General features: G+C 46.4%; 1 protein-coding gene across 1 annotated transcript in view; it reads right to left on the bottom strand.

Moving 5' to 3' along the window:
- Positions 1-24692, bottom strand: part of LOC138681014 (kelch domain-containing protein 3-like) — a 100017-nt gene that overhangs the window by 26648 nt on the left and 48677 nt on the right. The window contains exon 9 of the mRNA XM_069768203.1: positions 22609-22682. Coding sequence (XP_069624304.1) covers positions 22609-22682 — 74 coding nt within the window. The remainder of the gene's footprint in view (positions 1-22608; positions 22683-24692) is intronic.

Here is a 24692-nt window from a genome sequence, read left to right as displayed (position 1 = left end):
CCTCTCTTCTTCTCATCCGACTACATGCACTACTAACCCCATTCCCTCTCATCTCCTCCAGTCTCTCTCTCCAGTCCTCACAACTCACATCTTTAATCTCTCCCTGTCCTCAGGCATTTTCCCATCCTCCTTCAAACACTCTGATTACTTCATTACTAAAGAAACCCGCCCTTGACCCATCCTGCACAAATAACTACAGACCAGTCTCCAATTTCCCCTTCATCTCTAAACTCTTGGAGCGCCTAGTCTACTCCCGCCTTACCCGTTACCTCTCCACTCATTCCCTCCTAGACCCTTCACAGTCCAGTTTCCGCCCCCTACATTCAACAGAAACTGCACTCATCAAAGTGACTAATGACCTTCTGACAGCAAAATGTAACGGTGACCACTCTCTGCTCATTCTTCTCGATCTTTCTGCAGCTTTCGACACTGTTGACCACCCTCTCCTACTCTCTAGGCTCCAGTCACTAGGCATTAAGGACACTGCTCTCTCCTGGTTCTCTTCCTACCTTTTTGATCGCTCCTTCAGTGTTTTGTTTGCTGGCTCCACTTCATCTCCTCTTCCTCTCGCTATCGGGGTACCTCAGGGCAGGGCCGGCTCCAGGTTTTTGAGGGCCCCGGGCGAAAAAGTCTCAGTGGCCCCCCCTTTAACACAAACCACGATTCATGATGCACAGATACAGCAGAGAAATATAGGTGTAGTACATTGCCAGATTAATAGCCCACGTAGTATCAGCCCACGTAGTATATAGCACACCCTGCCACGTAGTATATAACAGCACACGTAGTATATAGCAGCCCACGTAGTATATAGCACAGCCACATAGTATATAGCACAGAGATGTAGTTTATAACACTGCCCATGCAATATATAACACAGGCCACGTAGTATGTAGCACAGCCTGCCACGTAGTATATAACAGCCCACGTAGTATATAGCACAGCCCACGTACTATATAGCACAGCCCACGTACTATATAGCACAGCCCACGTACTATATAGCACAGCCCACGTACTATATAGCACAGCCCACGTACTATATAGCACAGCCCACGTACTATATAGCACAGCCCACGTACTATATAGCACAGCCCACGTACTATATAGCACAGCCCACGTACTATATAGCACAGCCCACGTACTATATAGCACAGCCCACGTACTATATAGCACAGCCCACGTACTATATAGCACAGCCCACGTACTATATAGCACAGCCCACGTACTATATAGCACAGCCCACGTACTATATAGCACAGCCCACGTACTATATAGCACAGCCCACGCAGTATATAGCACAGCCCACGCAGTATATAGCACAGCCCACGCAGTATATAGCACAGCCCACGTAGTATATAGCACAGTCCATGTAGTATATAGCACAGCCCACCTAGTATATAGTACAGCCCACCTAGTATATAGTACAGCCATGTAGTGTAGTATATACAGACAATAGTCTACAAGTCCCGGCATTACTCACTTAGATGCCATACTGTAGGTCTGCCTTTGCTCCAGGAAGGAAGACTGCTTCACTTTCACCGTCACGGATACCCACAGGTGCTGCACTGCTGCACGTCTTTGCTCATGCTGCTCATGCTCTGGTCACTGGACAGTCGGACCCCGCGTGCCACTGGACGATGAGGATTCCCAGGGCAGGACGGACCGCTCTGAGCTCTCGTCCTCACTCTCATCCGGAAGTGACGACACAGACCGGAAGTCACTTTGCGTATCCATGGTGAGACTGCTAATCAACGGCGATGCGTCATGGCTCTCCAGCAGCTGTGAAACTCCTAGAGCTCTGTGCCGCCTGCTGCTGGGGATATGCTCCGAGTCCTGTGAGTTGTACTGTGTATTACAGGGGACAGGGGATGTAGTCCGGCTGTGGGGGCCCCCAGGAGCCTCAGTGTCATACCGTCAATGGGCCTCCCCATCTCGCCAGGGCCCTGGCACTTGCCCGGGTATGCCGCGTGCTGACGCCGGCCCTGCCTCAGGGCTCAGTCATTGGCCCCCTCCTCTTCACTCTCTACACGGCCCCAAATGGACAGACCATTAGCAGATCTGGCTTTCAGTACCATCTTTACGCTGATGACACACAACTATAAGCGTCATCCTGTCCTTACCCCCGCTGTACTACAGAATGCCAGTGACTGTCCGCAGTCTCAACATCATGTCCGCTCTCTATATGAAACTTATCCTCTCCAAAACTAAACTTCTTCTGCTCCCACCGTCTACTAACTTCCCTAAACCTGACATTTCCCTCTCTGTGGGTGGCACCATAATAACACCCCGGCAGCAGGCGCGCTGTCTGGTGTTATGTTTGTCTCCGATCTCTCCTTCACCTCCCATATACAATCTCTTGCCCGCTCGTGCTGCTTACACCTAAAGAACATCTCTAGAATCCGCCCTTTTCTCACCATGGAAACAACAAAAAAAAACCTCACTGTTGCCCTGATCCACTCCCGCCTGGACTACTGCAATGCTCTATTAATTGGCCTCCCTCCCCCTCACTCGACTTTCCCCTCTCTAGTTTATCCTTAATGCAGCCGCCAGGGTTGTCCATCTGGCTAATCGGTATTCAGACGTGTCTGCTCTTCGCCAGTCGTTACACTGGCTGCCCATTCAATATGGAATCCAATTCAAAGCACTTGTTCTCACCCACAAAGCTCTCTGCAGTGCGGCACCCCCTTACATCTCCTCCAATATTCCCTAATTTCTATCGGCCTAACCGACCGCTGCACTCTGCAAACGACTTTCAACGACTTTGCACTAATCCGTACCTCCCACTCCCGACTCCAAGACTTCTCCCGTGCTGCACCAATACTCTGGAATGCTCTACCCCAAGATATTAGGACCATCCACAATTTGCATAGTTTTAGGCACTCCCTCAATACACATTTGTGCAGAGCGGCCTATCACGTTCCCTAATCAAAGTCATTTTATGTTTGTGTGTGTAACCCATTCACTACTTCCATCTATCCCCCACCCCCTGAAGATGGCTGGACCATCATTGTAAATACATCATTGTAAATACACACCTGTACTTTGTATCTCATTGTAGATTGTAAGCTCTCACGAGCATAGTCGTCTTATTTTGCTTTAATTATTTTATGGTTAACATTGTTACTTATGACTGTTGTGTTTGAAACTGTTAAACGGTAAAGCGCTGCAGAATATGTTGGCGCTATATAAATAAAGATTATTATGACGTTGCCATCTTCTGTCTCTCCTGGGGGGAACTGTTATGATAAGGTAATTCAGTACCACAATGGACATAGAAGTCAGAGCACATACAGTGACCTGACAATAACCCAAAAACATATGACGAGCTCTGAGACGTGGGAACTCTGCTGACCGCAATCCCTAATCCTCTCCAACCACACTAGAGGCAGCCGTGGATTGCGCCTAACGCTCCCTATGCAACTCGGCACAACCTGAGAAACTAGCTAGCCTGAAGATAGAAAATAAGCCTACCTTGCCTCAGAGAAATACCCCAAAGGAAAAGGCAGCCCCCACATACTGTATAATGACTGTGAGTTAAGATGAAAAGACAAACGTAGAGATGAAATAGATTTAGCAAAGTGAGGCCCGACTTTCTGAACAGAGCGAGGATAGGAAAGGTAACTTTGCGGTCAACACAAAACCCTACAAACAACCACGCAAAGGGGGCAAAAAGACCCTCCGTACCGACTAACGGCACGGAGGTACACCCTCTGCGTCCCAGAGCTTCCAGCAAGCAAGAAAAACAAATAAGCAAGCTGGACAGAAAAAAACAGCAAACAAAATAACAAAAGCGGAACTTAGCTATGCAGAGCAGCAGGCCACAGGAACGATCCAGGAGGAAGCAAGTCCTATACTAGAACATTGACTGGAGGCCAGGATCAAAGCACTAGGTGGAGTTAAATAGAGCAGCACCTAACGACTTCCCCACATCACCTGAGGAAGGAAACTCAGAAGCCGCAGTACCACTCTCCTCCACCAACGGAAGCTCATAGAGAGAATCAGCCGAAGTACCACTTGTGACCACAGGAGGGAGCTGTTATGTTTGCTAATGACAGGTGTTATGAAGGCAATCCAGAAACACAGTGTGCTTAGCGATCAGAGCGCACACAGTGATCTGACAAATACCCAAAAATACAAGAACGAGCTCTGAGACGTGGAAACTCTGTAGACTGCACACCTGATCATATCCTAAACACAACTAAAAGCGGCTGTGGATTGCGCCTAACAACTACCTAGGCAACTCGGCACAGCCTAAGAAACTAGCTAGCCTGAAGATAGAAAAATAGGCCTGACTTGCCCCAGAGAAATTCCCCAAAGGAAAAGGCAGCCCCCCACATATAATGACTGTGAGTAAGATGAAAAGACAAAACGTAGGGATGAAATAGATTCAGCAAAGTGGGGCCCGATATTCTAGGACAGAGCGAGGACAGTAAAGCGAACTTTGCAGTCTACAAAAAACCCTAAAGCAAAACCACGCAAAGGGGGCAAAAAAAACCCACCGTGCCGAACTAACGGCACGGCGGTACACCCTTTGCGTCTCAGAGCTTCCAGCAAAACAAAAGACAAGCTGGACAGAAAAAAAGCAACAAAAAAGCAAAAAGCACTTAGCTATACAGAGCAGCAGGTCACAGGAACAATCAGGAGAAGCTCAGATCCAACACTGAAACATTGACAAGGAGCAAGGATAGCAGCATCAGGCGGAGTTAAGTAATGAAGCAGTTAACGAGCTCACCAGAACACCTGAGGGAGGAAGCTCAGAAGCTGCAGTACCACTTGTGACCACAGGAGTGAATTCAGCCACAGAATTCACAACAGTACCCCCCCCCTTGAGGAGGGGTCACCGAACCCTCACCAGAGCCCCCAGGCCGACCAGGATGAGCCGCATGAAAGGCACGAACAAGATCGGAAGCATGAACATCAGAGGCAAAATCCCAGGAATTATCTTCCTGAGCATAACCCTTCCATTTAACCAGATACTGGAGTTTCCGTCTAGAAACACGAGAATCCAAAATCTTCTCCACAATATACTCCAATTCCCCCTCCACCAAAACCGGGGCAGGAGGCTCAACAGATGGAACCATAGGTGCCACGTATCTCCGCAACAACGACCTATGGAATACATTATGTATGGAAAAGGAGTCTGGGAGGGTCAAACGAAAAGACACAGGATTGAGAACCTCAGAAATCCTATACGGACCAATAAAACGAGGTTCAAATTTAGGAGAGGAAACCTTCATAGGAATATGACGAGAAGATAACCAAACCAGATCCCCAACACGAAGTCGGGGACCCACACGGCGTCTGCGATTAGCGAAAAGTTGAGCTTTCTCCTGGGACAAGATCAAATTGTCCACTACCTGAGTCCAGATCTGCTGCAACCTATCCACCACAGAATCCACACCAGGACAGTCCGAAGACTCAACCTGTCCTGAAGAGAAACGAGGATGGAACCCAGAATTGCAAAAAAATGGAGAAACCAAGGTAGCCGAGCTGGCCCGATTATTAAGGGCGAACTCAGCCAACGGCAAAAAGGACACCCAATCATCCTGGTCTGCAGAAACAAAACATCTCAGATATGTTTCCAAGGTCTGATTGGTTCGTTCGGTCTGGCCATTAGTCTGAGGATGGAAAGCCGAGGAAAAGGATAGGTCAATGCCCATCCTACCACAAAAGGCTCGCCAAAACCTTGAAACAAACTGGGAACCTCTGTCAGAAACAATATTCTCAGGAATGCCATGCAACCGAACCACATGCTGAAAGAACAAAGGTACCAAATCAGAGGAGGAAGGCAATTTAGCCAAGGGCACCAGATGGACCATTTTAGAAAAGCGATCACAGACCACCCAAATGACTGACATCTTTTGAGAAACGGGAAGGTCAGAAATGAAATCCATCGAAATATGTGTCCAAGGCCTCTTTGGGACCGGCAAGGGCAAAAGCAACCCACTGGCACGAGAACAGCAGGGCTTAGCCCTAGCACAAATCCCACAGGACTGCACAAAAGTACGTACATCCCGTGACAGAGATGGCCACCAGAAGGATCTAGCCACTAACTCTCTGGTACCAAAGATTCCAGGATGACCAGCCAACACCGAACAATGAAGTTCAGAGATAAGTTTATTAGTCCACCTATCAGGGACGAACAGTTTCTCTGCTGGACAACGATCAGGTTTATTCGCCTGAAATTTTTGCAGCACCCGCCGCAAATCAGGGGAGATGGCAGACACAATGACTCCTTCCTTGAGGATACCCGCTGGCTCAGATAAACCCGGAGAGTCGGGCACAAAACTCCTAGACAGAGCATCCGCCTTCACATTTTTAGAGCCCGGAAGGTACGAAATCACAAAGTCGAAGCGGGCAAAAAACAACGACCAACGGGCCTGTCTAGGATTCAAGCGCTTGGCAGACTCGAGATAAGTCAAGTTCTTATGATCAGTCAATACCACCACGCGATGCTTAGCTCCTTCAAGCCAATGACGCCACTCCTCGAATGCCCACTTCATGGCCAGCAACTCTCGATTGCCCACATCATAATTACGCTCAGCGGGCGAAAACTTCCTGGAAAAGAAAGCACATGGTTTCATCACTGAGCAATCAGAACCTCTCTGTGACAAAACCGCCCCTGCTCCAATCTCAGAAGCATCAACCTCGACCTGGAACGGAAGAGAAACATCTGGCTGACACAACACAGGGGCAGAACAAAAACGACGCTTCAACTCCTGAAAAGCTTCCACAGCAGCAGAAGACCAATTAACCAAATCAGCACCCTTCTTGGTCAAATCGGTCAATGGTTTGGCAATGCTAGAAAAATTACAGATGAAGCGACGATAAAAATTAGCAAAGCCCAGGAACTTTTGCAGACTTTTCAGAGATGTCGGCTGAATCCAATCCTGGATGGCTTGGACCTTAACTGGATCCATCTCGATAGTAGAAGGGGTAAAGATGAACCCCAAAAATGAAACTTTCTGCACACCGAAGAGACACTTTGATCCCTTCACAAACAAAGAGTTAGCACGCAGGACCTGAAAAACCATTCTGACCTGCTTCACATGAGACTCCCAATCATCTGAGAAGATCAAAATGTCATCCAAGTAAACAATCAGGAATTTATCCAGATACTCACGGAAGATGTCATGCATAAAAGACTGAAACACAGATGGAGCATTGGCAAGTCCGAACGGCATCACTAGATACTCAAAATGACCCTCGGGCGTATTGAATGCAGTTTTCCATTCATCTCCTTGCCTGATTCTCACCAGATTATACGCACCACGAAGATCTATCTTAGTGAACCAACTAGCCCCCTTAATCCGAGCAAACAAGTCAGATAACAATGGCAAGGGATACTGAAATTTAACAGTGATCTTATTAAGAAGGCGGTAATCAATACACGGTCTCAGCGAACCATCCTTCTTGGCTACAAAGAAGAACCCTGCTCCCAGTGGTGATGACGATGGGCGAATATGTCCCTTCTCCAGGGATTCCTTCACATAACTGCGCATAGCGGCGTGTTCGGGCACGGATAAATTAAATAATCGACCTTTAGGGAATTTACTACCAGGAATCAAATTGATAGCACAATCACAATCCCTATGCGGAGGTAGAGCATCGGACTTGGGCTCTTCAAATACATCCTGATAATCAGACAAGAACTCTGGGACCTCAGAAAGGGTGGATGACGAAATCGACAAAAATGGAACATCACCATGTACCCCCTGACAACCCCAGCTGGATACCGACATGGAATTCCAATCCAATACTGGATTATGGGTTTGTAGCCATGGCAACCCCAACACGACCACATCATGCAGATTATGCAACACCAGAAAGCGAATAACTTCCTGATGTGCAGGAGCCATGCACATGGTCAGCTGGGCCCAGTATTGAGGTTTATTCTTGGCCAAAGGTGTAGCATCAATTCCTCTCAATGGAATAGGACACCGCAAAGGCTCCAAGAAAAACCCACAACGTTTAGCATAATCCAAATCCATCAGATTCAGGGCAGTGCCCGAATCCACAAACGCCATGACAGAAAACGACGACAAAGAGCATATCAAGGTAATAGACAGAAGGAATTTGGACTGTACAGTACCAATGACGGCAGACCTAGCGGACCGCTTAGTGCGCTTAGGACAATCAGAAATAGCATGAGTGGAATCACCACAGTAGAAACACAGACCATTCAGACGTCTGTATTCCTGCCGTTCAACTCTAGTCATAGTCCTATCGCACTGCATAGGCTCAGGTTTAACCTCAGGCAGTACCGCCAAATGGTGCACAGATTTACGCTCGCGCAAGCGTCGACCGATCTGAATGGCCAAAGACAAAGACTCATTCAAACCAGCAGGCATAGGAAATCCCACCATGACATCCTTAAGAGCCTCAGAGAGACCCTTTCTGAACAAAGCTGCCAGCGCAGATTCATTCCACTGAGTGAGTACTGACCATTTCCTAAATTTCTGACAATATACTTCTATATCATCCTGACCCTGGCACAAAGCCAGCAAATTTTTCTCAGCCTGATCCACTGAATTAGGCTCATCGTACAGCAATCCGAGCGCCAGGAAAAACGCATCGACACTACTCAATGCAGGGTCTCCTGGCGCAAGAGAAAATGCCCAGTCTTGAGGGTCGCCGCGCAAAAAAGAAATAATAATCAAAACCTGTTGAATAGGATTACCAGAAGAATGAGGTTTCAAGGCCAGAAATAGCTTACAATTATTTTTGAAACTTAGAAACTTAGTTCTATCTCCAAAAAACAAATCAGGAATAGGAATTCTTGGTTCTAACATAGATTTCTGATCAATAGTATCTTGAATTTTTTGTACATTTATAACGAGATTATCCATTGAAGAGCACAGACCCTGAATATCCATGTCCACACCTGTGTCCAGAATCACCCAAATGTCTAGGGGAAAAAAAAAAAAAAGTGAACACAGAGCAGAAAAAAAAAAAAAAAAATGATGTCAGAACTTTTTCTTTCCCTCTATTGAGAATCATTAGTTTGGGCTCCTTGTACTGTTATGTTTGCTAATGACAGGTGTTATGAAGGCAATCCAGAAACACAGTGTGCTTAGCGATCAGAGCGCACACAGTGATCTGACAAATACCCAAAAATACAAGAACGAGCTCTGAGACGTGGAAACTCTGTAGACTGCACACCTGATCCTATCCTAAACACAACTAAAAGCGGCTGTGGATTGCGCCTAACAACTACCTAGGCAACTCGGCACAGCCTAAGAAACTAGCTAGCCTGAAGATAGAAAAATAGGCCTGACTTGCCCCAGAGAAATTCCCCAAAGGAAAAGGCAGCCCCCCACATATAATGACTGTGAGTAAGATGAAAAGACAAAACGTAGGGATGAAATAGATTCAGCAAAGTGGGGCCCGATATTCTAGGACAGAGCGAGGACAGTAAAGCGAACCTTGCAGTCTACAAAAAACCCTAAAGCAAAACCACGCAAAGGGGGCAAAAAAAAACCCACCGTGCCGAACTAACGGCACGGCGGTACACCCTTTGCGTCTCAGAGCTTCCAGCAAAACAAAAGACAAGCTGGACAGAAAAAAAGCAACAAAAAAGCAAAAAGCACTTAGCTATACAGAGCAGCAGGTCACAGGAACAATCAGGAGAAGCTCAGATCCAACACTGAAACATTGACAAGGAGCAAGGATAGCAGCATCAGGCGGAGTTAAGTAATGAAGCAGTTAACAAGCTCACCAGAACACCTGAGGGAGGAAGCTCAGAAGCTGCAGTACCACTTGTGACCACAGGAGTGAATTCAGCCACAGAATTCACAACAGGGAGCTCTGCCACAGAATTCACAACAGGGAACACCTCCAGGAGGTGGTCAGGCAAATTCACCAAGCAGTTCTGACCATCAAGCCAGGAAAGTGCCAGATGGGCATGAGAAAGGTCCACTACCTGGGGCACCGGGTAGGCAGGGGCTCCATGAGGCCAAAGCCTGGGAAAGTGGATGCGATCGTGGCCTGGCCCACCCCCAGGACCCCACCCCCAGAAACAGGTGATGTCCTTCCTGGGCACTGCAGGGTACTATAGGCACTTCGTTCAGAACTATAGTAGCCTGGCAAAACCCTTGATGGACCTCACATGAAGAAGCTACCACAAACAGTCGACTGGATGGATGGCTGTGAGGTGGCTTTCCGGGCTTTGAAAACAACACTGTGCAACTCTCCCGTGTTAAAAGCAGTCAACAGCAGTCAACCGTTCCTGATGCAGACCGACGCCAGTGAGATTGGCCTTGGTGCTATGCTTAGCCAGGTCAACTCGGGGAACCAAGAGCACCTCGTGTTGTACCTGAGCCGGAAGCTTCTGCCAAGGGAAGTGGTCTTATCCACCATCGAGAAGGAGTACCTGGCTATGGTCTGGGTCCTGCAACATTTGCAGCCCTACCTGTACTGTTGCAGGTTCACTGTGGTGACCGACCACAACCCTCCGCGCTGGCTACAATCCGTGTCTGGAACCAACGGAAGGTTGCTACTCTGGAGCCTTGCCCTCCAGCAGTACGACTTTACCATCAAACACAAAACGGGCAGTGAGCATGGCAATGCCAACGGGTTGTCCCGCCGATGTGAACCTGCTGAGGTGCGCTTGGAGGAGTACCGAGAGGTCTTGCCTCTGTGGCGCAGTCAAAAATGGGAAGGTGTCAGGAAATATGATGTAATATCTTATTGTTCGATTGCACACTGAGTTCTGCTGCATCTCCCTGCGTGTTTAAGTTACATGCGGCCCAGACACATGCAGTGGGCTTTTTGACCCCTTCCTCACACTGCCTGTCAGCTCTGTGTAATCCTATACTCCTTCCTCCCTCCCTCAGGAATGCTTTTGTTTGCAGCCATGCATCCCGAGTTGTGTGAGAATAATTCATGATGAATACCTCGACCTCAGGTGGTGACAGATATGAAAGTTATATATTTGGGATGTGCGACAATAGGGCTACACACCAGTGCGTATTCTAAGCGCAGCGCCTAGCAGAAATGGAGAAACTGATTTCTGCTTAACCGGGTCATACAGATACTTCATGTTTGGGCTCAAATTAACACCCAGCTCATGCCCGGAAGAATGGTAGTTCTGTGGTCACTATATGGGGTGCCATCCCCGAGCTACGACGGTTAGGAGTTTTCAGTACGCTTCAGACCCTCCGAGAAGAGAGAAGTGCATTTCATAACTCAGCCCACTCAGTGGTGTCAAGACCAGAGGGTATATCTTAAACCTGCTGAGTTATGAGTCAGTCTTTTCCCAGGAAGCCAGCTGACACATCTGTGATGCACTGGGACATATCCTCCCCCAGCCGCATTGTCATCCATGATATGAAAAAACTTTAAGTCTATTTTCTTCCTTTAATCTTTTTTTATTTTGTAATCGTCTGTATATACATATTTGTCTCATTTTATAATATCTTTTTGATACTTTTCTAAACACTGCCTTCCTTTTGGAGTAAAATCTATATAATAACTAGCTTAATTTCTCCTTGCTCTATAACATACTTTCACGTCCTCTGAAGTAAATTGCGCTACTAATTGGGTTGGCTCCTGACCTGTTAATGATTTAGGAATATGAGCTGGCGGCAGCGGACTGTACTGAGCTTGTTGGGTATAGCTGGCAGCAACAGAACGGGGTTTATAAGTATATTGCTTGGCTGCGGCTGGGAATAATTATATCACCCTCACTGCAGTGTGTGCCCAATAGCCAGTACATAGCAAGCAGCCTTTCTGGTGACTAATTATCCTAGATGCAGTTCCCTGACTGACCTGAGGGTAAGGGGGGCGCTGTTGTGAATTCCGTTCTTGGGCTCCCTCCGGTGGTTGTAAATGGCACTTTTGTGAATTCTGCCCTTGGGCTCCCTCTGGTGGTTTTGAGTGGAACTGCCGCTCCTTGGGTTTAGCTTTAGCAGCTGCTTTCACTAATCGTCTCTCCTGGCTCTGCTATTTAACCTGGCTCTAGTCTTCAGCCTATGCCACTTGTCAATGTTCTCTGGCTGGATTCACATATCTGCTTGGTTTCTCCTGGTTTCCTGACCAGTTCTGCAAAGATAAGTTCTGGCTTTGCTCATTTCAGTCCACATGTTGTGGACTTATTGTTCTGTGCATTCTATATTTGTCCAGCTTGTCATTATGGATTTTTTTCTGTTAGCTGGAAGCTCTGGGAAGCAGATTTACCCTCCACACCTTTAGTCAGGTGTGGAGATTTTGTAAACTCTGTGTGGATTGTTTTGTAGTTTTTATACTGACCGCACAGTATCCTTTCCTGTCCTATCTATAAAGCTAGACTGGCCTCCTATGCTAAAATCTGATTTCATCTCTGCGTATGTTATTTTCCCCTCCTCTCACCGTCAATATTTGTGGGGGGCTATCTTTCCTTTGGGGATTTTATCTGAGGCAAGATAGGTTTCCTGTTTCCATCTTTAGCGGAAGTTAGATCCTAGGCTGTGCCGAGGGGTCTAGGGAGCGTTAGGTACCCCCCACGGCTATTTCTAGTTGCGCTGCTAGGTTCAGGGTCTGCGGTCAGTACAGATACCACCTCCTTCAGAGCTTGTCTCATGTTGTTCCTAAACCACCAGATCATAACAGGGCGCCAGAGAGCTGGGAGTTTCAAACAGGAGCTGGGAAGTGGGATATAAATAAATCCTGTCACGATATTGTATGAAATGTGATGATTTTGTAGCTTGCCTGTTAGACCCATGCTGCGGGCTAAACCCCCCCCCCACACCTTCTCTCTCTGTCTCTCTTTGTTTCTATGTGTGTCTGTGTTTAGCTTTTCTTCTCAATGCCTGCCCTGCCCCCAACCCAGGAAGGTTTATTGCGCTGGTAGAGGCCCAAAGCACCCTCCAACTGGTCTGATAAGACATGCGGCTCTTTGTTCTGTTATAGTAAAGGCCCCTTCACATTAAGCGACGCTGCGGCGATACCGACAACGATCCGGATCGCTGCAGCGTCGCTGTTTGGTCGCTGGAGAGCTGTCACACAGACCGCTCTCCAGCGACCAACGATGCTGGTAACCAGGGTAAACATCGGGTAACTAAGCGCAGGGCCGCGCTTAGTAACCCGATGTTTACCCTGGTTACCATCCTAAAAGTAAAAAAAACAAACAGTACATACTTACCTAACGCTGTCTGTCCTCCAGCGCTGTGCTCTGCACTTCTCCTGTACTGGCTGTGAGCACAGCGGCCGGAAAGCAGAGCGGTGACGTCACCGCTCTGCTTTCCGGCTGACCGACGCTCACAGCCAGTACAGGAGGAGTGCAGAGCACAGCGCTGGAGGACAGACGGCTGTAGGTAAGTATGTAGTGTTTGTTTTTTTTACTTTTAGGATGGTAACCAGGGTAAACATCGGGTTACTAAGCGCGGCCCTGCGCTTAGTTACCCGATGTTTACCCTGGTTACCAGTGAAGACATCGCTGGATCGGTGTCACACACGCCGATCCAGCGATGTCAGCAGGGAGTCCAGCGACGAAATAAAGTTCTGGACTTTCTTCAGCGACCAACGATCTCCCAGCAGGGGCCTGATCGTTGGTCGCTGTCACACATAACGATTTTATTAACGATATCGTTGCTACGTCACAAAAAGCAACGATATCGTTAACAATATCGTTATGTGTGAAGGTACCTTAAGATATTGGGCCACCGATTGGGGCTAGAAAAATAATAAGGATAAATTGTGAATCTCCATCGACGGATTTATCCGCCACTGTAAGCACTAGCCTCTAATTCCACCTGGTAAAAAAGTAGGGATTTCTCTGGAACTGCATGTCCCAACCAGCCCAAATTTGGTTTCCTTAGAAAGCCAATTTTAAAATAAGCTGAATGAGGGGTGTGCTGGGATTCTGGCATGTTCTGGAGCGTGTTAAATTTGGTATGTTTGAAGGAGATGGGAGGGCCCGAGGAAACCAACCCCTTTTGTGAGGTAACGAGGCTGGAGTATATAAGCCCCACACTTAACCCAGCCTGGAGCCTGAGTTTTTTTTGCCTGAGGACTGGGCTGTACTATGCATTGGGACATCTGGGGTCTGCCTGCAGCATGGTTTGGCCTGACATGAACTGAGAACATGTAAGTGTTGATTTTCTCATTTAATCCCTTTATTTTATAATTACCTTGTACATATTTCAATTGTCTCATATTGTAACATCCTTGTAATATTTTCTATAAACACTGCCTTAAATATTTTATGGAGTATAATATTTAATATACTAGATTCGTTCTTCTGCTCTAAAACGTACCCTAAATCTTCTGAAGGGAATTACGCTACTGTTTTGGGTTAGCTTCAGACCCGTTTAATCGAAGCTGGTGGCAGCATATCGTGTGCGGGGCCTTTGGGTGTCGTTGTAGCGACTGCGGCGTTGATAATGGGGAACACAATTTTTTAAGAGTTAGGTCAGACAACTGTTCTTAATAAATTTTTGGATGCTGAATCCAGAAATGATCTCTGTTTTTCTCTATCACGTCAAGTTTTTGAACTATAGGATTTTTGTCTTCTCAAAACTATGTAAACTACTGTACCTAAAAAGTGTTTTTTTTTTATTAAATAGTACAAATATGAACAAAAATGAAATATTTTAGAAATAGGCATGACAAAGTTGTGACTACTCTTACAAGTTGCCACGTAGCTCTATATGAGTCGAATTGTAATCAGATAACAAGTCTTATTACAGATATCAGTGCAATTGTGCTTCTCTGGCAGGTAAGTTGTGTAGGAAAAACTTGACGTGCTAGAAAAAAACTGGCTACGTTTTTGGAATCAGCAAGCCAATTTTAGTATAAATCAGCTCAAAAACGTAACTCAACAGAATTTTTTTTTCAAATTGTTCCCCTATTATTGTTCCTGCCTGAGCGGGAGTAGTTAATCGCGTCGCTGCAGTGTGCCCAATAGCCAGTACATAGCAGGCAGCCTTCCTGGCGACTAATTACCCCAGGTGCAGTACCTAGTCTGACCTGAGGGTAAGAGGGGCGCCAGAGAGCTGCAAGTGTTAAGTGGAACTGTAAAGCGGGATATACATAAATCCCTGCAGTTCGTGGTATATTGAAGAGCAGTGGGATACCTAGAATAAGCCCCTGCTGTAAACCAAGAGGTCAATAGCCTTGTGTGTGTTTTTTCATCACAGTGTAGCAATGGAGGGATAACTAAGATAAGCCCCTTGCACATGTGATAGTCGTCTGTTGGCCTAAAGTCACCCCGATCTGTGACATAGGGGTGACGGTCACGGTGTGAATCCTGACATATTGGTGGCAGCGGTGTGGATTCGTGACAAATCCCCTTCAGAAAAGAACCGGGGGCAGCCAAACAACCCCGGTTCATGATAGGGATGTAAGCGATGAACAAGGCGAGCGGTTTCACCAGGACATTAAAGTAATGGAACACCGCTACCAGGATTTTTGGAATGACTCAATGATGGCAGATTACTGTCGGATGCTTTATAGGGACAACCCTGAAAAATCGTATCAACGACAGTCTAATGTCAAGCACTTTTCATTTCTGCTCATATTTTGGTTTCTATTTTGCATGTGAAATTATTTTGGTTCAACAAAAACTTCCCATACCTTATAATAATGATGCTGCTCCGTGGAAACTATACGTGCTACAGAAAAACTATAGACATTTGTGAAATCAGGACAAAAAGCTGATTTAGAAAAGTGCAAAGTCATTGTAGTGAAATACACTGCTCAAAAAAATAACGACAAGCCAGCTGGTATGTCACTCTCCATAAGGAGAAACTTTACCCCTTAGACCCCAGTCCAGAGCCTCTTACCTAGCCAAATCAGTTCTCATGCTTCGCACTGACGAGGGCCAACAGCCCGAAACACCGAGTCTGCGAATTGAGATACTGATTTGGCTTTTATCCTAAGTGATATTGCACGACTCGTTAAAGGGTTGATCGTGACTTGTAGGATCGCTACTTCCAACAGGTGGAAGGTTGAATGCTGGACTAAGTGAGAGAAGATGGATTAACCCTTGCAGGGGCAACCCAAAGTCATGTGCTGAGAAGTAGGTAAATGACAGTCATCTGCAATGATTACAAAAAATATTTTTTGTAAATCTTTATTATACTCCAGAGCTGCACTCACTATTCTGCTGGTGCTGTCACTGTGTACATACATTACTGATCCTGAGTTACATCCTGTATTATACTCCAGAGCTGAACTCACTATTCTGCTGGTGCAGTCGCTGTGTACATACATTACTGATCCTGAGTTACATCCTGTATTATACTCCAGAGCTGCACTCACTATTCTGCTGGTGCAGTCACTGTGTACATAGATTACATTACTGATCCTGAGTTACATCCTGTATTATACTCCGGAGTTGCACTCACTATTCTGCTGGTGCAGTCACTGTGTACATACATTACATTACTGATCCTGAGTTACATCCTGTATTATACCCCAGAGCTGCACTCACTATTCTGCTGGTGCAGTCACTGTGTACATACATTACATTACTGATCCTGAGTTACCTTCTGTATTATACTCCAGAGCTGCACTCACTATTCTGCTGGTGCAGTCACTGTGTACATACATTACATTACTGATCCTGAGTTACCTTCTGTATTATACTCCAGAGCTGCACTCACTATTCTGCTGGTGCTGTCACTGTGTACATACATTACATTACTGATCCTGAGTTACATCCTGTATTATACTCCAGAACTGCACTTACTATTCTGCTGGTGCAGTCACTGTGTACATACATTACATTACTGATCCTGAGTTACCTTCTGTATTATTCTCCAGAGCTGCACTCACTATTCTGCTGGTGCAGTCACTGTGTACATACATTACTGATCCTGAGTTACATCCTGTATTATACCCCAGAGCTGCACTCACTATTCTGCTGGTGCAGTCACTGTGTACATACATTACATTACTGATCCTGAGTTACCTCCTGTATTATACTCCAGAGCTGCACTCACTATTCTGCTGATGCAGTCACTGTGTACATACATTACATTACTGATCCTGAGTTACCTTCTGTATTATTCTCCAGAGCTGCACTCACTATTCTGCTGGTGCAGTCACTGTGTACATACATTACATTACTGATCCTGAGTTACCTCCTGTATTATACTCCAGAGCTGCACTCACTATTCTGCTGATGCAGTCACTGTGTACATACATTACTGATCCTGAGTTACCTTCTGTATTATTCTCCAGAGCTGCACTCACTATTCTGCTGGTGCAGTCACTGTGTACATACATTACTGATCCTGAGTTACCTCCTGTATTATACCTCAGAGCTGCACTCACTATTCTGCTGGTGCAGTCACTGTGTACATACATTACATTACTGATCCTGAGTTACCTCCTGTATTATACTCCAGAGCTGCACTCACTATTCTGCTGATGCAGTCACTGTGTACATACATTACTGATCCTGAGTTACATCCTGTATTATACTCCAGAGCTGCACTCACTATTCTGCTGATGCAGTCACTGTGTACATACATTACTGATCCTGAGTTACCTCCTGTATTATACTCCAGAGCTGCACTCACTATTCTGCTGGTGCAGTCACTGTGTACATACATTACATTACTGATCCTGAGTTACATCCTGTATTATACCCCAGAGCTGCACTCACTATTCTGCTGGTGCAGTCACTGTGTACATACATTACATTACTGATCCTGAGTTACCTCCTGTATTATACCCCAGAGCTGCACTCACTATTCTGCTGGTGCAGTCACTGTGTACATACATTACATTACTGATCCTGAGTTACATCCTGTATTATACTCCAGAGCTGCACTCACTATTCTGCTGATGCAGTCACTGTGTACATACATTACTGATCCTGAGTTACCTCCTGTATTATACTCCAGAGCTGCACTCACTATTCTGCTGGTGCAGTCACTGTGTACATACATTACATTACTGATCCTGAGTTACATCCTGTATTATACTCCAGAGCTGCACTCACTATTCTGCTGGTGCAGTCACTGTGTACATACATTACATTACTGATCCTGAGTTACCTCCTGTATTATTCTCCAGAGCTGCACTCACTATTCTGCTGGTGCAATCACTGTGTACATACATTACATTACTGATCCTGAGTTACCTCCTGTATTATTCTCCAGAGCTGCACTCTCTATTCTGCTGGTGCAGTCACTGTGTACATACATTACTGATCCTGAGTTACATCCTGTATTATACCCCAGAGCTGCACTCACTATTCTGCTGGTGCAGTCACTGTGTACATACATTACATTACTGATCCTGAGTTACCTCCTGTATTATACTCCAGAGCTGCACTCACTATTCTGCTGATGCAGTCACTGTGTACATACATTACTGATCCTGAGTTACATCCTGCATTATACCCCAGAGCTGCACTCACTATTCTGCTGGTGCCGTCACTGTGTACATACATTACATTACTGATCCTGAGTTACATCCTGTATTATACTCCAGAGCTGCACTTACTATTCTGCTGGTGCAGTCACTGCACCAGCACCAGCATTTAGGAAATAGCGACCACAATATTGTGCAGTTTCACCTGTCTTTCACTAGGGGGACTTGTCAGGGAGTCACAAAAACATTGAACTTTAGGAAGGCAAAGTTTGAACAGCTTAGAGATGCCCTTAATCTGGTAGACTGGGACAATATCCTCAGAAATGAGAATACAGATAATAAATGGGAAATGTTTAAGAACATCCTAAATAGGCAGTGTAAGCGGTTTATACCTTGTGGGAATAAAAGGACTAGAAATAGGAAAAACCCAATGTGGCTAAACAAAGAAGTAAGACAGGCAATTAACAGTAAAAAGAAAGCATTTGCACTACTAAAGCAGGATGGCACCATTGAAGCTCTAAAAAACTATAGGGAGAAAAATACTTTATCTAAAAAACTAATTAAAGCTGCCAAAAAGGAAACAGAGAAGCACATTGCTAAGGAGAGTAAAACTAATCCCAAACTGTTCTTCAACTATATCAATAGTAAAAGAATAAAAACTGAAAATGTAGGCCCCTTAAAAAATAGTGAGGAAAGAATGGTTGTAGATGACGAGGAAAAAGCTAACATATTAAACACCTTCTTCTCCACGGTATTCACGGTGGAAAATGAAATGCTAGGTGAAATCCCAAGAAACAATGAAAACCCTATATTAAGGGTCACCAATCTAACCCAAGAAGAGGTGCGAAACCGGCTAAATAAGATTAAAATAGATAAATCTCCGGGTCCGGATGGCATACACCCACGAGTACTAAGAGAACTAAGTAATGTAATAGATAAACCATTATTTCTTATTTTTAGTGACTCTATAGCGACAGGGTCTGTTCCGCAGGACTGGCGCATAGCAAATGTGGTGCCAATATTCAAAAAGGGCTCTAAAAGTGAACCTGGAAATTATAGGCCAGTAAGTCTAACCTCTATTGTTGGTAAAATATTTGAAGGGTTTCTGAGGGATGTTATTCTGGATTATCTCAATGAGAATAACTGTGTAACTCCATATCAGCATGGGTTTATGAGAAATCGCTCCTGTCAAACCAATCTAATCAGTTTTTATGAAGAGGTAAGCTATAGGCTGGACCACGGTGAGTCATTGGACGTGGTATATCTCGATTTTTCCAAAGCGTTTGATACCGTGCCGCACAAGAGGTTGGTACACAAAATGAGAATGCTTGGTCTGGGGGAAAATGTGTGTAAATGGGTTAGTAACTGGCTTAGTGATAGAAAGCAGAGGGTGGTTATAAATGGTATAGTCTCTAACTGGGTCGCTGTGACCAGTGGGGTACCGCAGGGGTCAGTATTGGGACCTGTTCTCTTCAACATATTCATTAATGATCTGGTAGAAGGTTTACACAGTAAAATATCGATATTTGCAGATGATACAAAACTATGTAAAGCAGTTAATACAAGAGAAGATAGTATTCTGCTACAGATGGATCTGGATAAGTTGGAAACTTGGGCTGAAAGGTGGCAGATGAGGTTTAACAATGATAAATGTAAGGTTATACACATGGGAAGAGGGAATCAATATCACCATTACACACTGAACGGGAAACCACTGGGTAAATCTGACAGGGAGAAGGACTTGGGGATCCTAGTTAATGATAAACTTACCTGGAGCAGCCAGTGCCAGGCAGCAGCTGCCAAGGCAAACAGGATCATGGGGTGCATTAAAAGAGGTCTGGATACACATGATGAGAGCATTATACTGCCTCTGTACAAATCCCTAGTTAGACCGCACATGGAGTACTGTGTCCAGTTTTGGGCACCGGTGCTCAGGAAGGATATAATGGAACTAGAGAGAGTACAAAGGAGGGCAACAAAATTAATAAAGGGGATGGGAGAACTACAATACCCAGATAGATTAGCGAAATTAGGATTATTTAGTCTAGAAAAAAGACGACTGAGGGGCGATCTAATAACCATGTATAAGTATATAAGGGGACAATACAAATATCTCGCTGAGGATCTGTTTATACCAAGGAAGGTGACGGGCACAAGGGGGGATTCTTTGCGTCTGGAGGAGAGAAGGTTTTTCCACCAACATAGAAGAGGATTCTTTACTGTTAGGGCAGTGAGAATCTGGAATTGCTTGCCTGAGGAGGTGGTGATGGCGAACTCAGTCGAGGGGTTCAAGAGAGGCCTGGATGTCTTCCTGGAGCAGAACAATATTGTATCATACAATTATTAGGTTCTGTAGAAGGACGTAGATCTGGGTATTTATTATGATGGAATATAGGCTGAACTGGATGGACAAATGTCTTTTTTCGGCCTTACTAACTATGTTACTATGTTACTATGTTACTGTGTACATACATTACATTACTGATCCTGAGTTACCTTCTGTATTATACTCCAGAGCTGCACTCACTATTCTGCTGGTGCAGTCACTGTGTACATACATTACTGATCCTGAGTTACATCCTGTATTATACTCCAGAGCTGCACTCACTATTCTGCTGGTGCAGTCACTGTGTACATACATTACTGATCCTGAGTTACATCCTGTATTATACCCCAGAGCTGCACTCACTATTCTGCTGGTGCAGTCACTGTGTACATACATTCCATTACTGATCCTGAGTTACATCCTGCATTATACCCCAGAGCTGCACTAACTATTCTGCTGTTTTTGAGTAGTGATTTCACCAGTGAGTTTTGCATTGTGGACTGCAGCTATTTTCACATATGGCAGAATGGAGCAGAGTGTTGATAATTTTTTATTTTTTATGAAATAAGATTCGCATGCGTCGCACACGCCAGAGACGACACTAGAGACGCTCCGTGCGGCGCACACGCCAGAGACGACACTAGAAACGCTCCGTGCGGCGCACACGCCAGAGACGACACTAGAGACGCTCCGTGCGGCGCACACGCCAGAGACGACACTAGAGACGCTCCGTGCGGTGCACACGCCAGAGACGACACTAGAAACGCTCCGTGCGGCGCACACGCCAGAGACGACACTAGAGACGCTCCGTGCGGCGCACACGCCAGAGACGACACTAGAAACGCTCCGTGCGGCGCACACGCCAGAGACGACACTAGAGACGCTCCGTGCGGCGCACACGCCAGAGACGACACTAGAGACGCTCCGTGCGGTGCACACGCCAGAGACGACACTAGAAACGCTCCGTGCGGCGCACACGCCAGAGACGACACTAGAGACGCTCCGTGCGGCGCACACGCCAGAGACGACACTAGAGACGCTCCGTGCGGCGCACACGCCAGAGACGACACTAGAGACGCTCCGTGCGGCGCACACGCCAGAGACGACACTAGAGACGCTCCGTGCGGCGCACACGCCAGAGACGACACTAGAGACGCTCCGTGCGGCGCACACGCCAGAGACGACACTAGAGACGCTCCGTGCGGCGCACACGCCAGAGACGAAACTAGAGACGCTCCGTGCGGCGCACACGCCAGAGACGACACTAGAGACGCTCCGTGCGGCGCACACGCCAGAGACGACACTAGAGACACTCCGTGCGGCGCACACGCCAGAGACGACACTAGAGACGCTCCGTGCGGCGCACACGCCAGAGACGACACTAGAGACGCTCCGTGCGGCGCAGTCTTATCCGTGAGATGAGAGCAGCGGGCGGCTGATGTTGCTGTTTGTGGTCATGGCTGACAGCTCCCACCTGCAAAGCAGAGAACAAAGGTTACGGAGTCTGAAAATACGAGGGTCCGCACGTCCTAAGAGCCCCCCAGTACAGGCACCTGATGTCGTGTGGCAGCCAGGACTGGTCCAGACTGTACCGCAGCACGGCCAGCTTACACAGCGTCTTCAGACTAGGACCTGGAATGGACAGAAGACATGAGCGGCCCCGGCTGGGTGGCAGCGGCTGGCCTCCAGAGCGGCAGGAGCACATTCCCAGTACACCAATGTGTCAGCTCCCCTCATGGGGTTAATAAAGGGCTGAACCCTCCCCCGATGCAGTGGGACTACTAACCCTGGAAACATCCGCCACCCACCAATGCGACCAAGGTCAAAGCAGTGGCAACAGGAAACGAGGCCCAACCACCTACCAACAGCAGCCCACTGCCTATCCCAACCCCTGCCTACAACACCACAGCCTCCCCCTACAATTGCAGACCCCTCAGAACCTCCACTTACAAGCTCCAGACCCTCCCCCCACAACTTACTGAAGTCCAGGATGTAGAGGTCGGAGTGATCCATCAGGTAGAACTCGTCCTGGAGGTTCTGGTCCTGGGACGGACTGCAGTAGGAATATAATAAAATGTAATAATAATAATAATAATAATAATTTTATTTGTATAGCGCCAACATATTCCGCAGCGCTTTACAAATTATAGAGGGGACTTGTACATACAATAGACATTACAGCATAACAGAAATACAGTTCAAAACAGATACCAAGAGGAGTGAGGGCCCTGCTGCTCGCAAGCTACAAACTATGAGGAAAAGGGGAGACACGAGAGGTGGATGGTAACAATTGCTTTAGTTATTCGGACCAGCTATAGTGTAAGGCTCAGGTGTTCATGTAAAGCTGCATGAACCAGTTACCTGCCTAAGTATGTAGCAGTACAGACACAGAGGGCTAATACTGCATAAAGTGTATGAGAACATGATGCGAGGAACCTTTTTTTTTTTTTTTTTTTATTATAAATAGGCCACACAGGGATCGTTAGGTTAATGCATTGAGGCGGTAGGCCAGTCTGAACAAATGAGTTTTTAGGGCACGCTTAAAACTGTGGGGATTGGGGATTAATCGTATTAACCTAGGTAGTGCATTCCAAAGAATCGGCGCAGCACGTGTAAAGTCTTGGAGACGGGAGTGGGAGGTTCTGATTATTGAGGATGCTAACCTGAGGTCATTAGCGGAGCGGAGGGCACGGGTAGGGTGGTAGACTGAGACCTCGGAGGAGATGTAGGGTGGTGCTGAGCCATGGAGTGCTTTGTGGATGAGGGTAGTAGTTTTGTACTGGATTCTGGAGTGGATGGGTAACCAGTGTAATGACTGGCACAAGGTAGAGGCATCGGTGTAACGGTGGGTGAGGAATATGATCCTGGCTGCAGCATTCAGGACAGATTGGAGCGGGGAGAGTTTTGCAAGAGGGAGACCGATTAGTAGAGAGTTACAATAGTCCAGACGAGAATGAATAAGTGAAACAGTCAGAGTTTTTGCAGAGTCGAAATTAAGAAAAGGGCGAATTCTAGAAATGTTTTTGAGATGCAGGTAAGAAGAGCGAGCCAGTGATCGGATGTAGGGGGTGAATGAAAGGTCAGAATCAAGGATGACCCCAAGGCAGCGGGCATGTTGCTTTGGAGTAATGGTGGAACCGCACACGGAGATGGCAATGTCAGGCAAAGGTAGGTTAGTAGAGGGAGAGAACACGAGGAGTTCAGTTTTTGACAGGTTTAGTTTCAGATAGAGGGAGGACATGATGTTAGAGACAGCGGTAAGACAATCACTGGTGTTTTCTAAAAAGGTCGGCGTGATATCGGGAGCAGAAGTGTATAATTGGGTGTCGTCAGCATAGAGATGGTACTGGAAACCAAATCTACTGATTGTTACGTCCCCTCCGGTCACTCCAGTTCTCACCACTGATCCCTCCAAAGCCCCTCTCACAATCCCCTCCTTGTGTAAGGTTTTTTTTGTTGTTGCTAGAGTTGGAAGGGACCTCCCCCCACTCACTGCAGGATCCACAAACCATCTCAGACAGATGTCTGTCGAGTCTGTTTGATGACTTTCATTGAAGGAGAACTCACCACCTCTCGTGGACGCCTGTTCCACTCATTGATCACCCTCACTGTCAAAAAGTTTTTTCTAACATCTAATCTGTATCTTCTCCCTTTCAGTTTCATTCCATTGCTTCTCGTGTTTCCATGTGTAAATAAGAATAATGATGATCCCTCTACATTGTGACAGCCCTTCAGATATTTGTAGACAGCTATTAACTCTCCTCTTAGTCTTCTTTTTTGCAGCTAAACATCCCAGATGCTTTAACCGTTCCTCGTAGGACATACCTTGCAGTCCACTCACCATCCTGGCCGCTCTGCTCTGAACTTGGTCCAGTTTTTCAATTTCTTTTTTTTTTTTTTAAATGTGGAGCCCAGAACTGGACACAGTATTCCAGATGAGGTCTGACCAAGGAGAAGTAGAGGGCAATAATGACTTCATGTGATCTAGACTTTATGCTTCTCTTAATACATCCTTGAACTGTATTTGCCTTTTTGGCTGCTGCATCACACTGTTGACTCATGT

This window comes from Ranitomeya imitator, chromosome 5 (assembly GCF_032444005.1).
Source record: "Ranitomeya imitator isolate aRanImi1 chromosome 5, aRanImi1.pri, whole genome shotgun sequence".
NCBI lineage: Eukaryota > Metazoa > Chordata > Amphibia > Anura > Dendrobatidae > Ranitomeya > Ranitomeya imitator.
The sequence above is the reverse complement of the archived record's forward strand: the minus strand, read 5'-3'. Positions and strand labels throughout refer to the sequence as shown.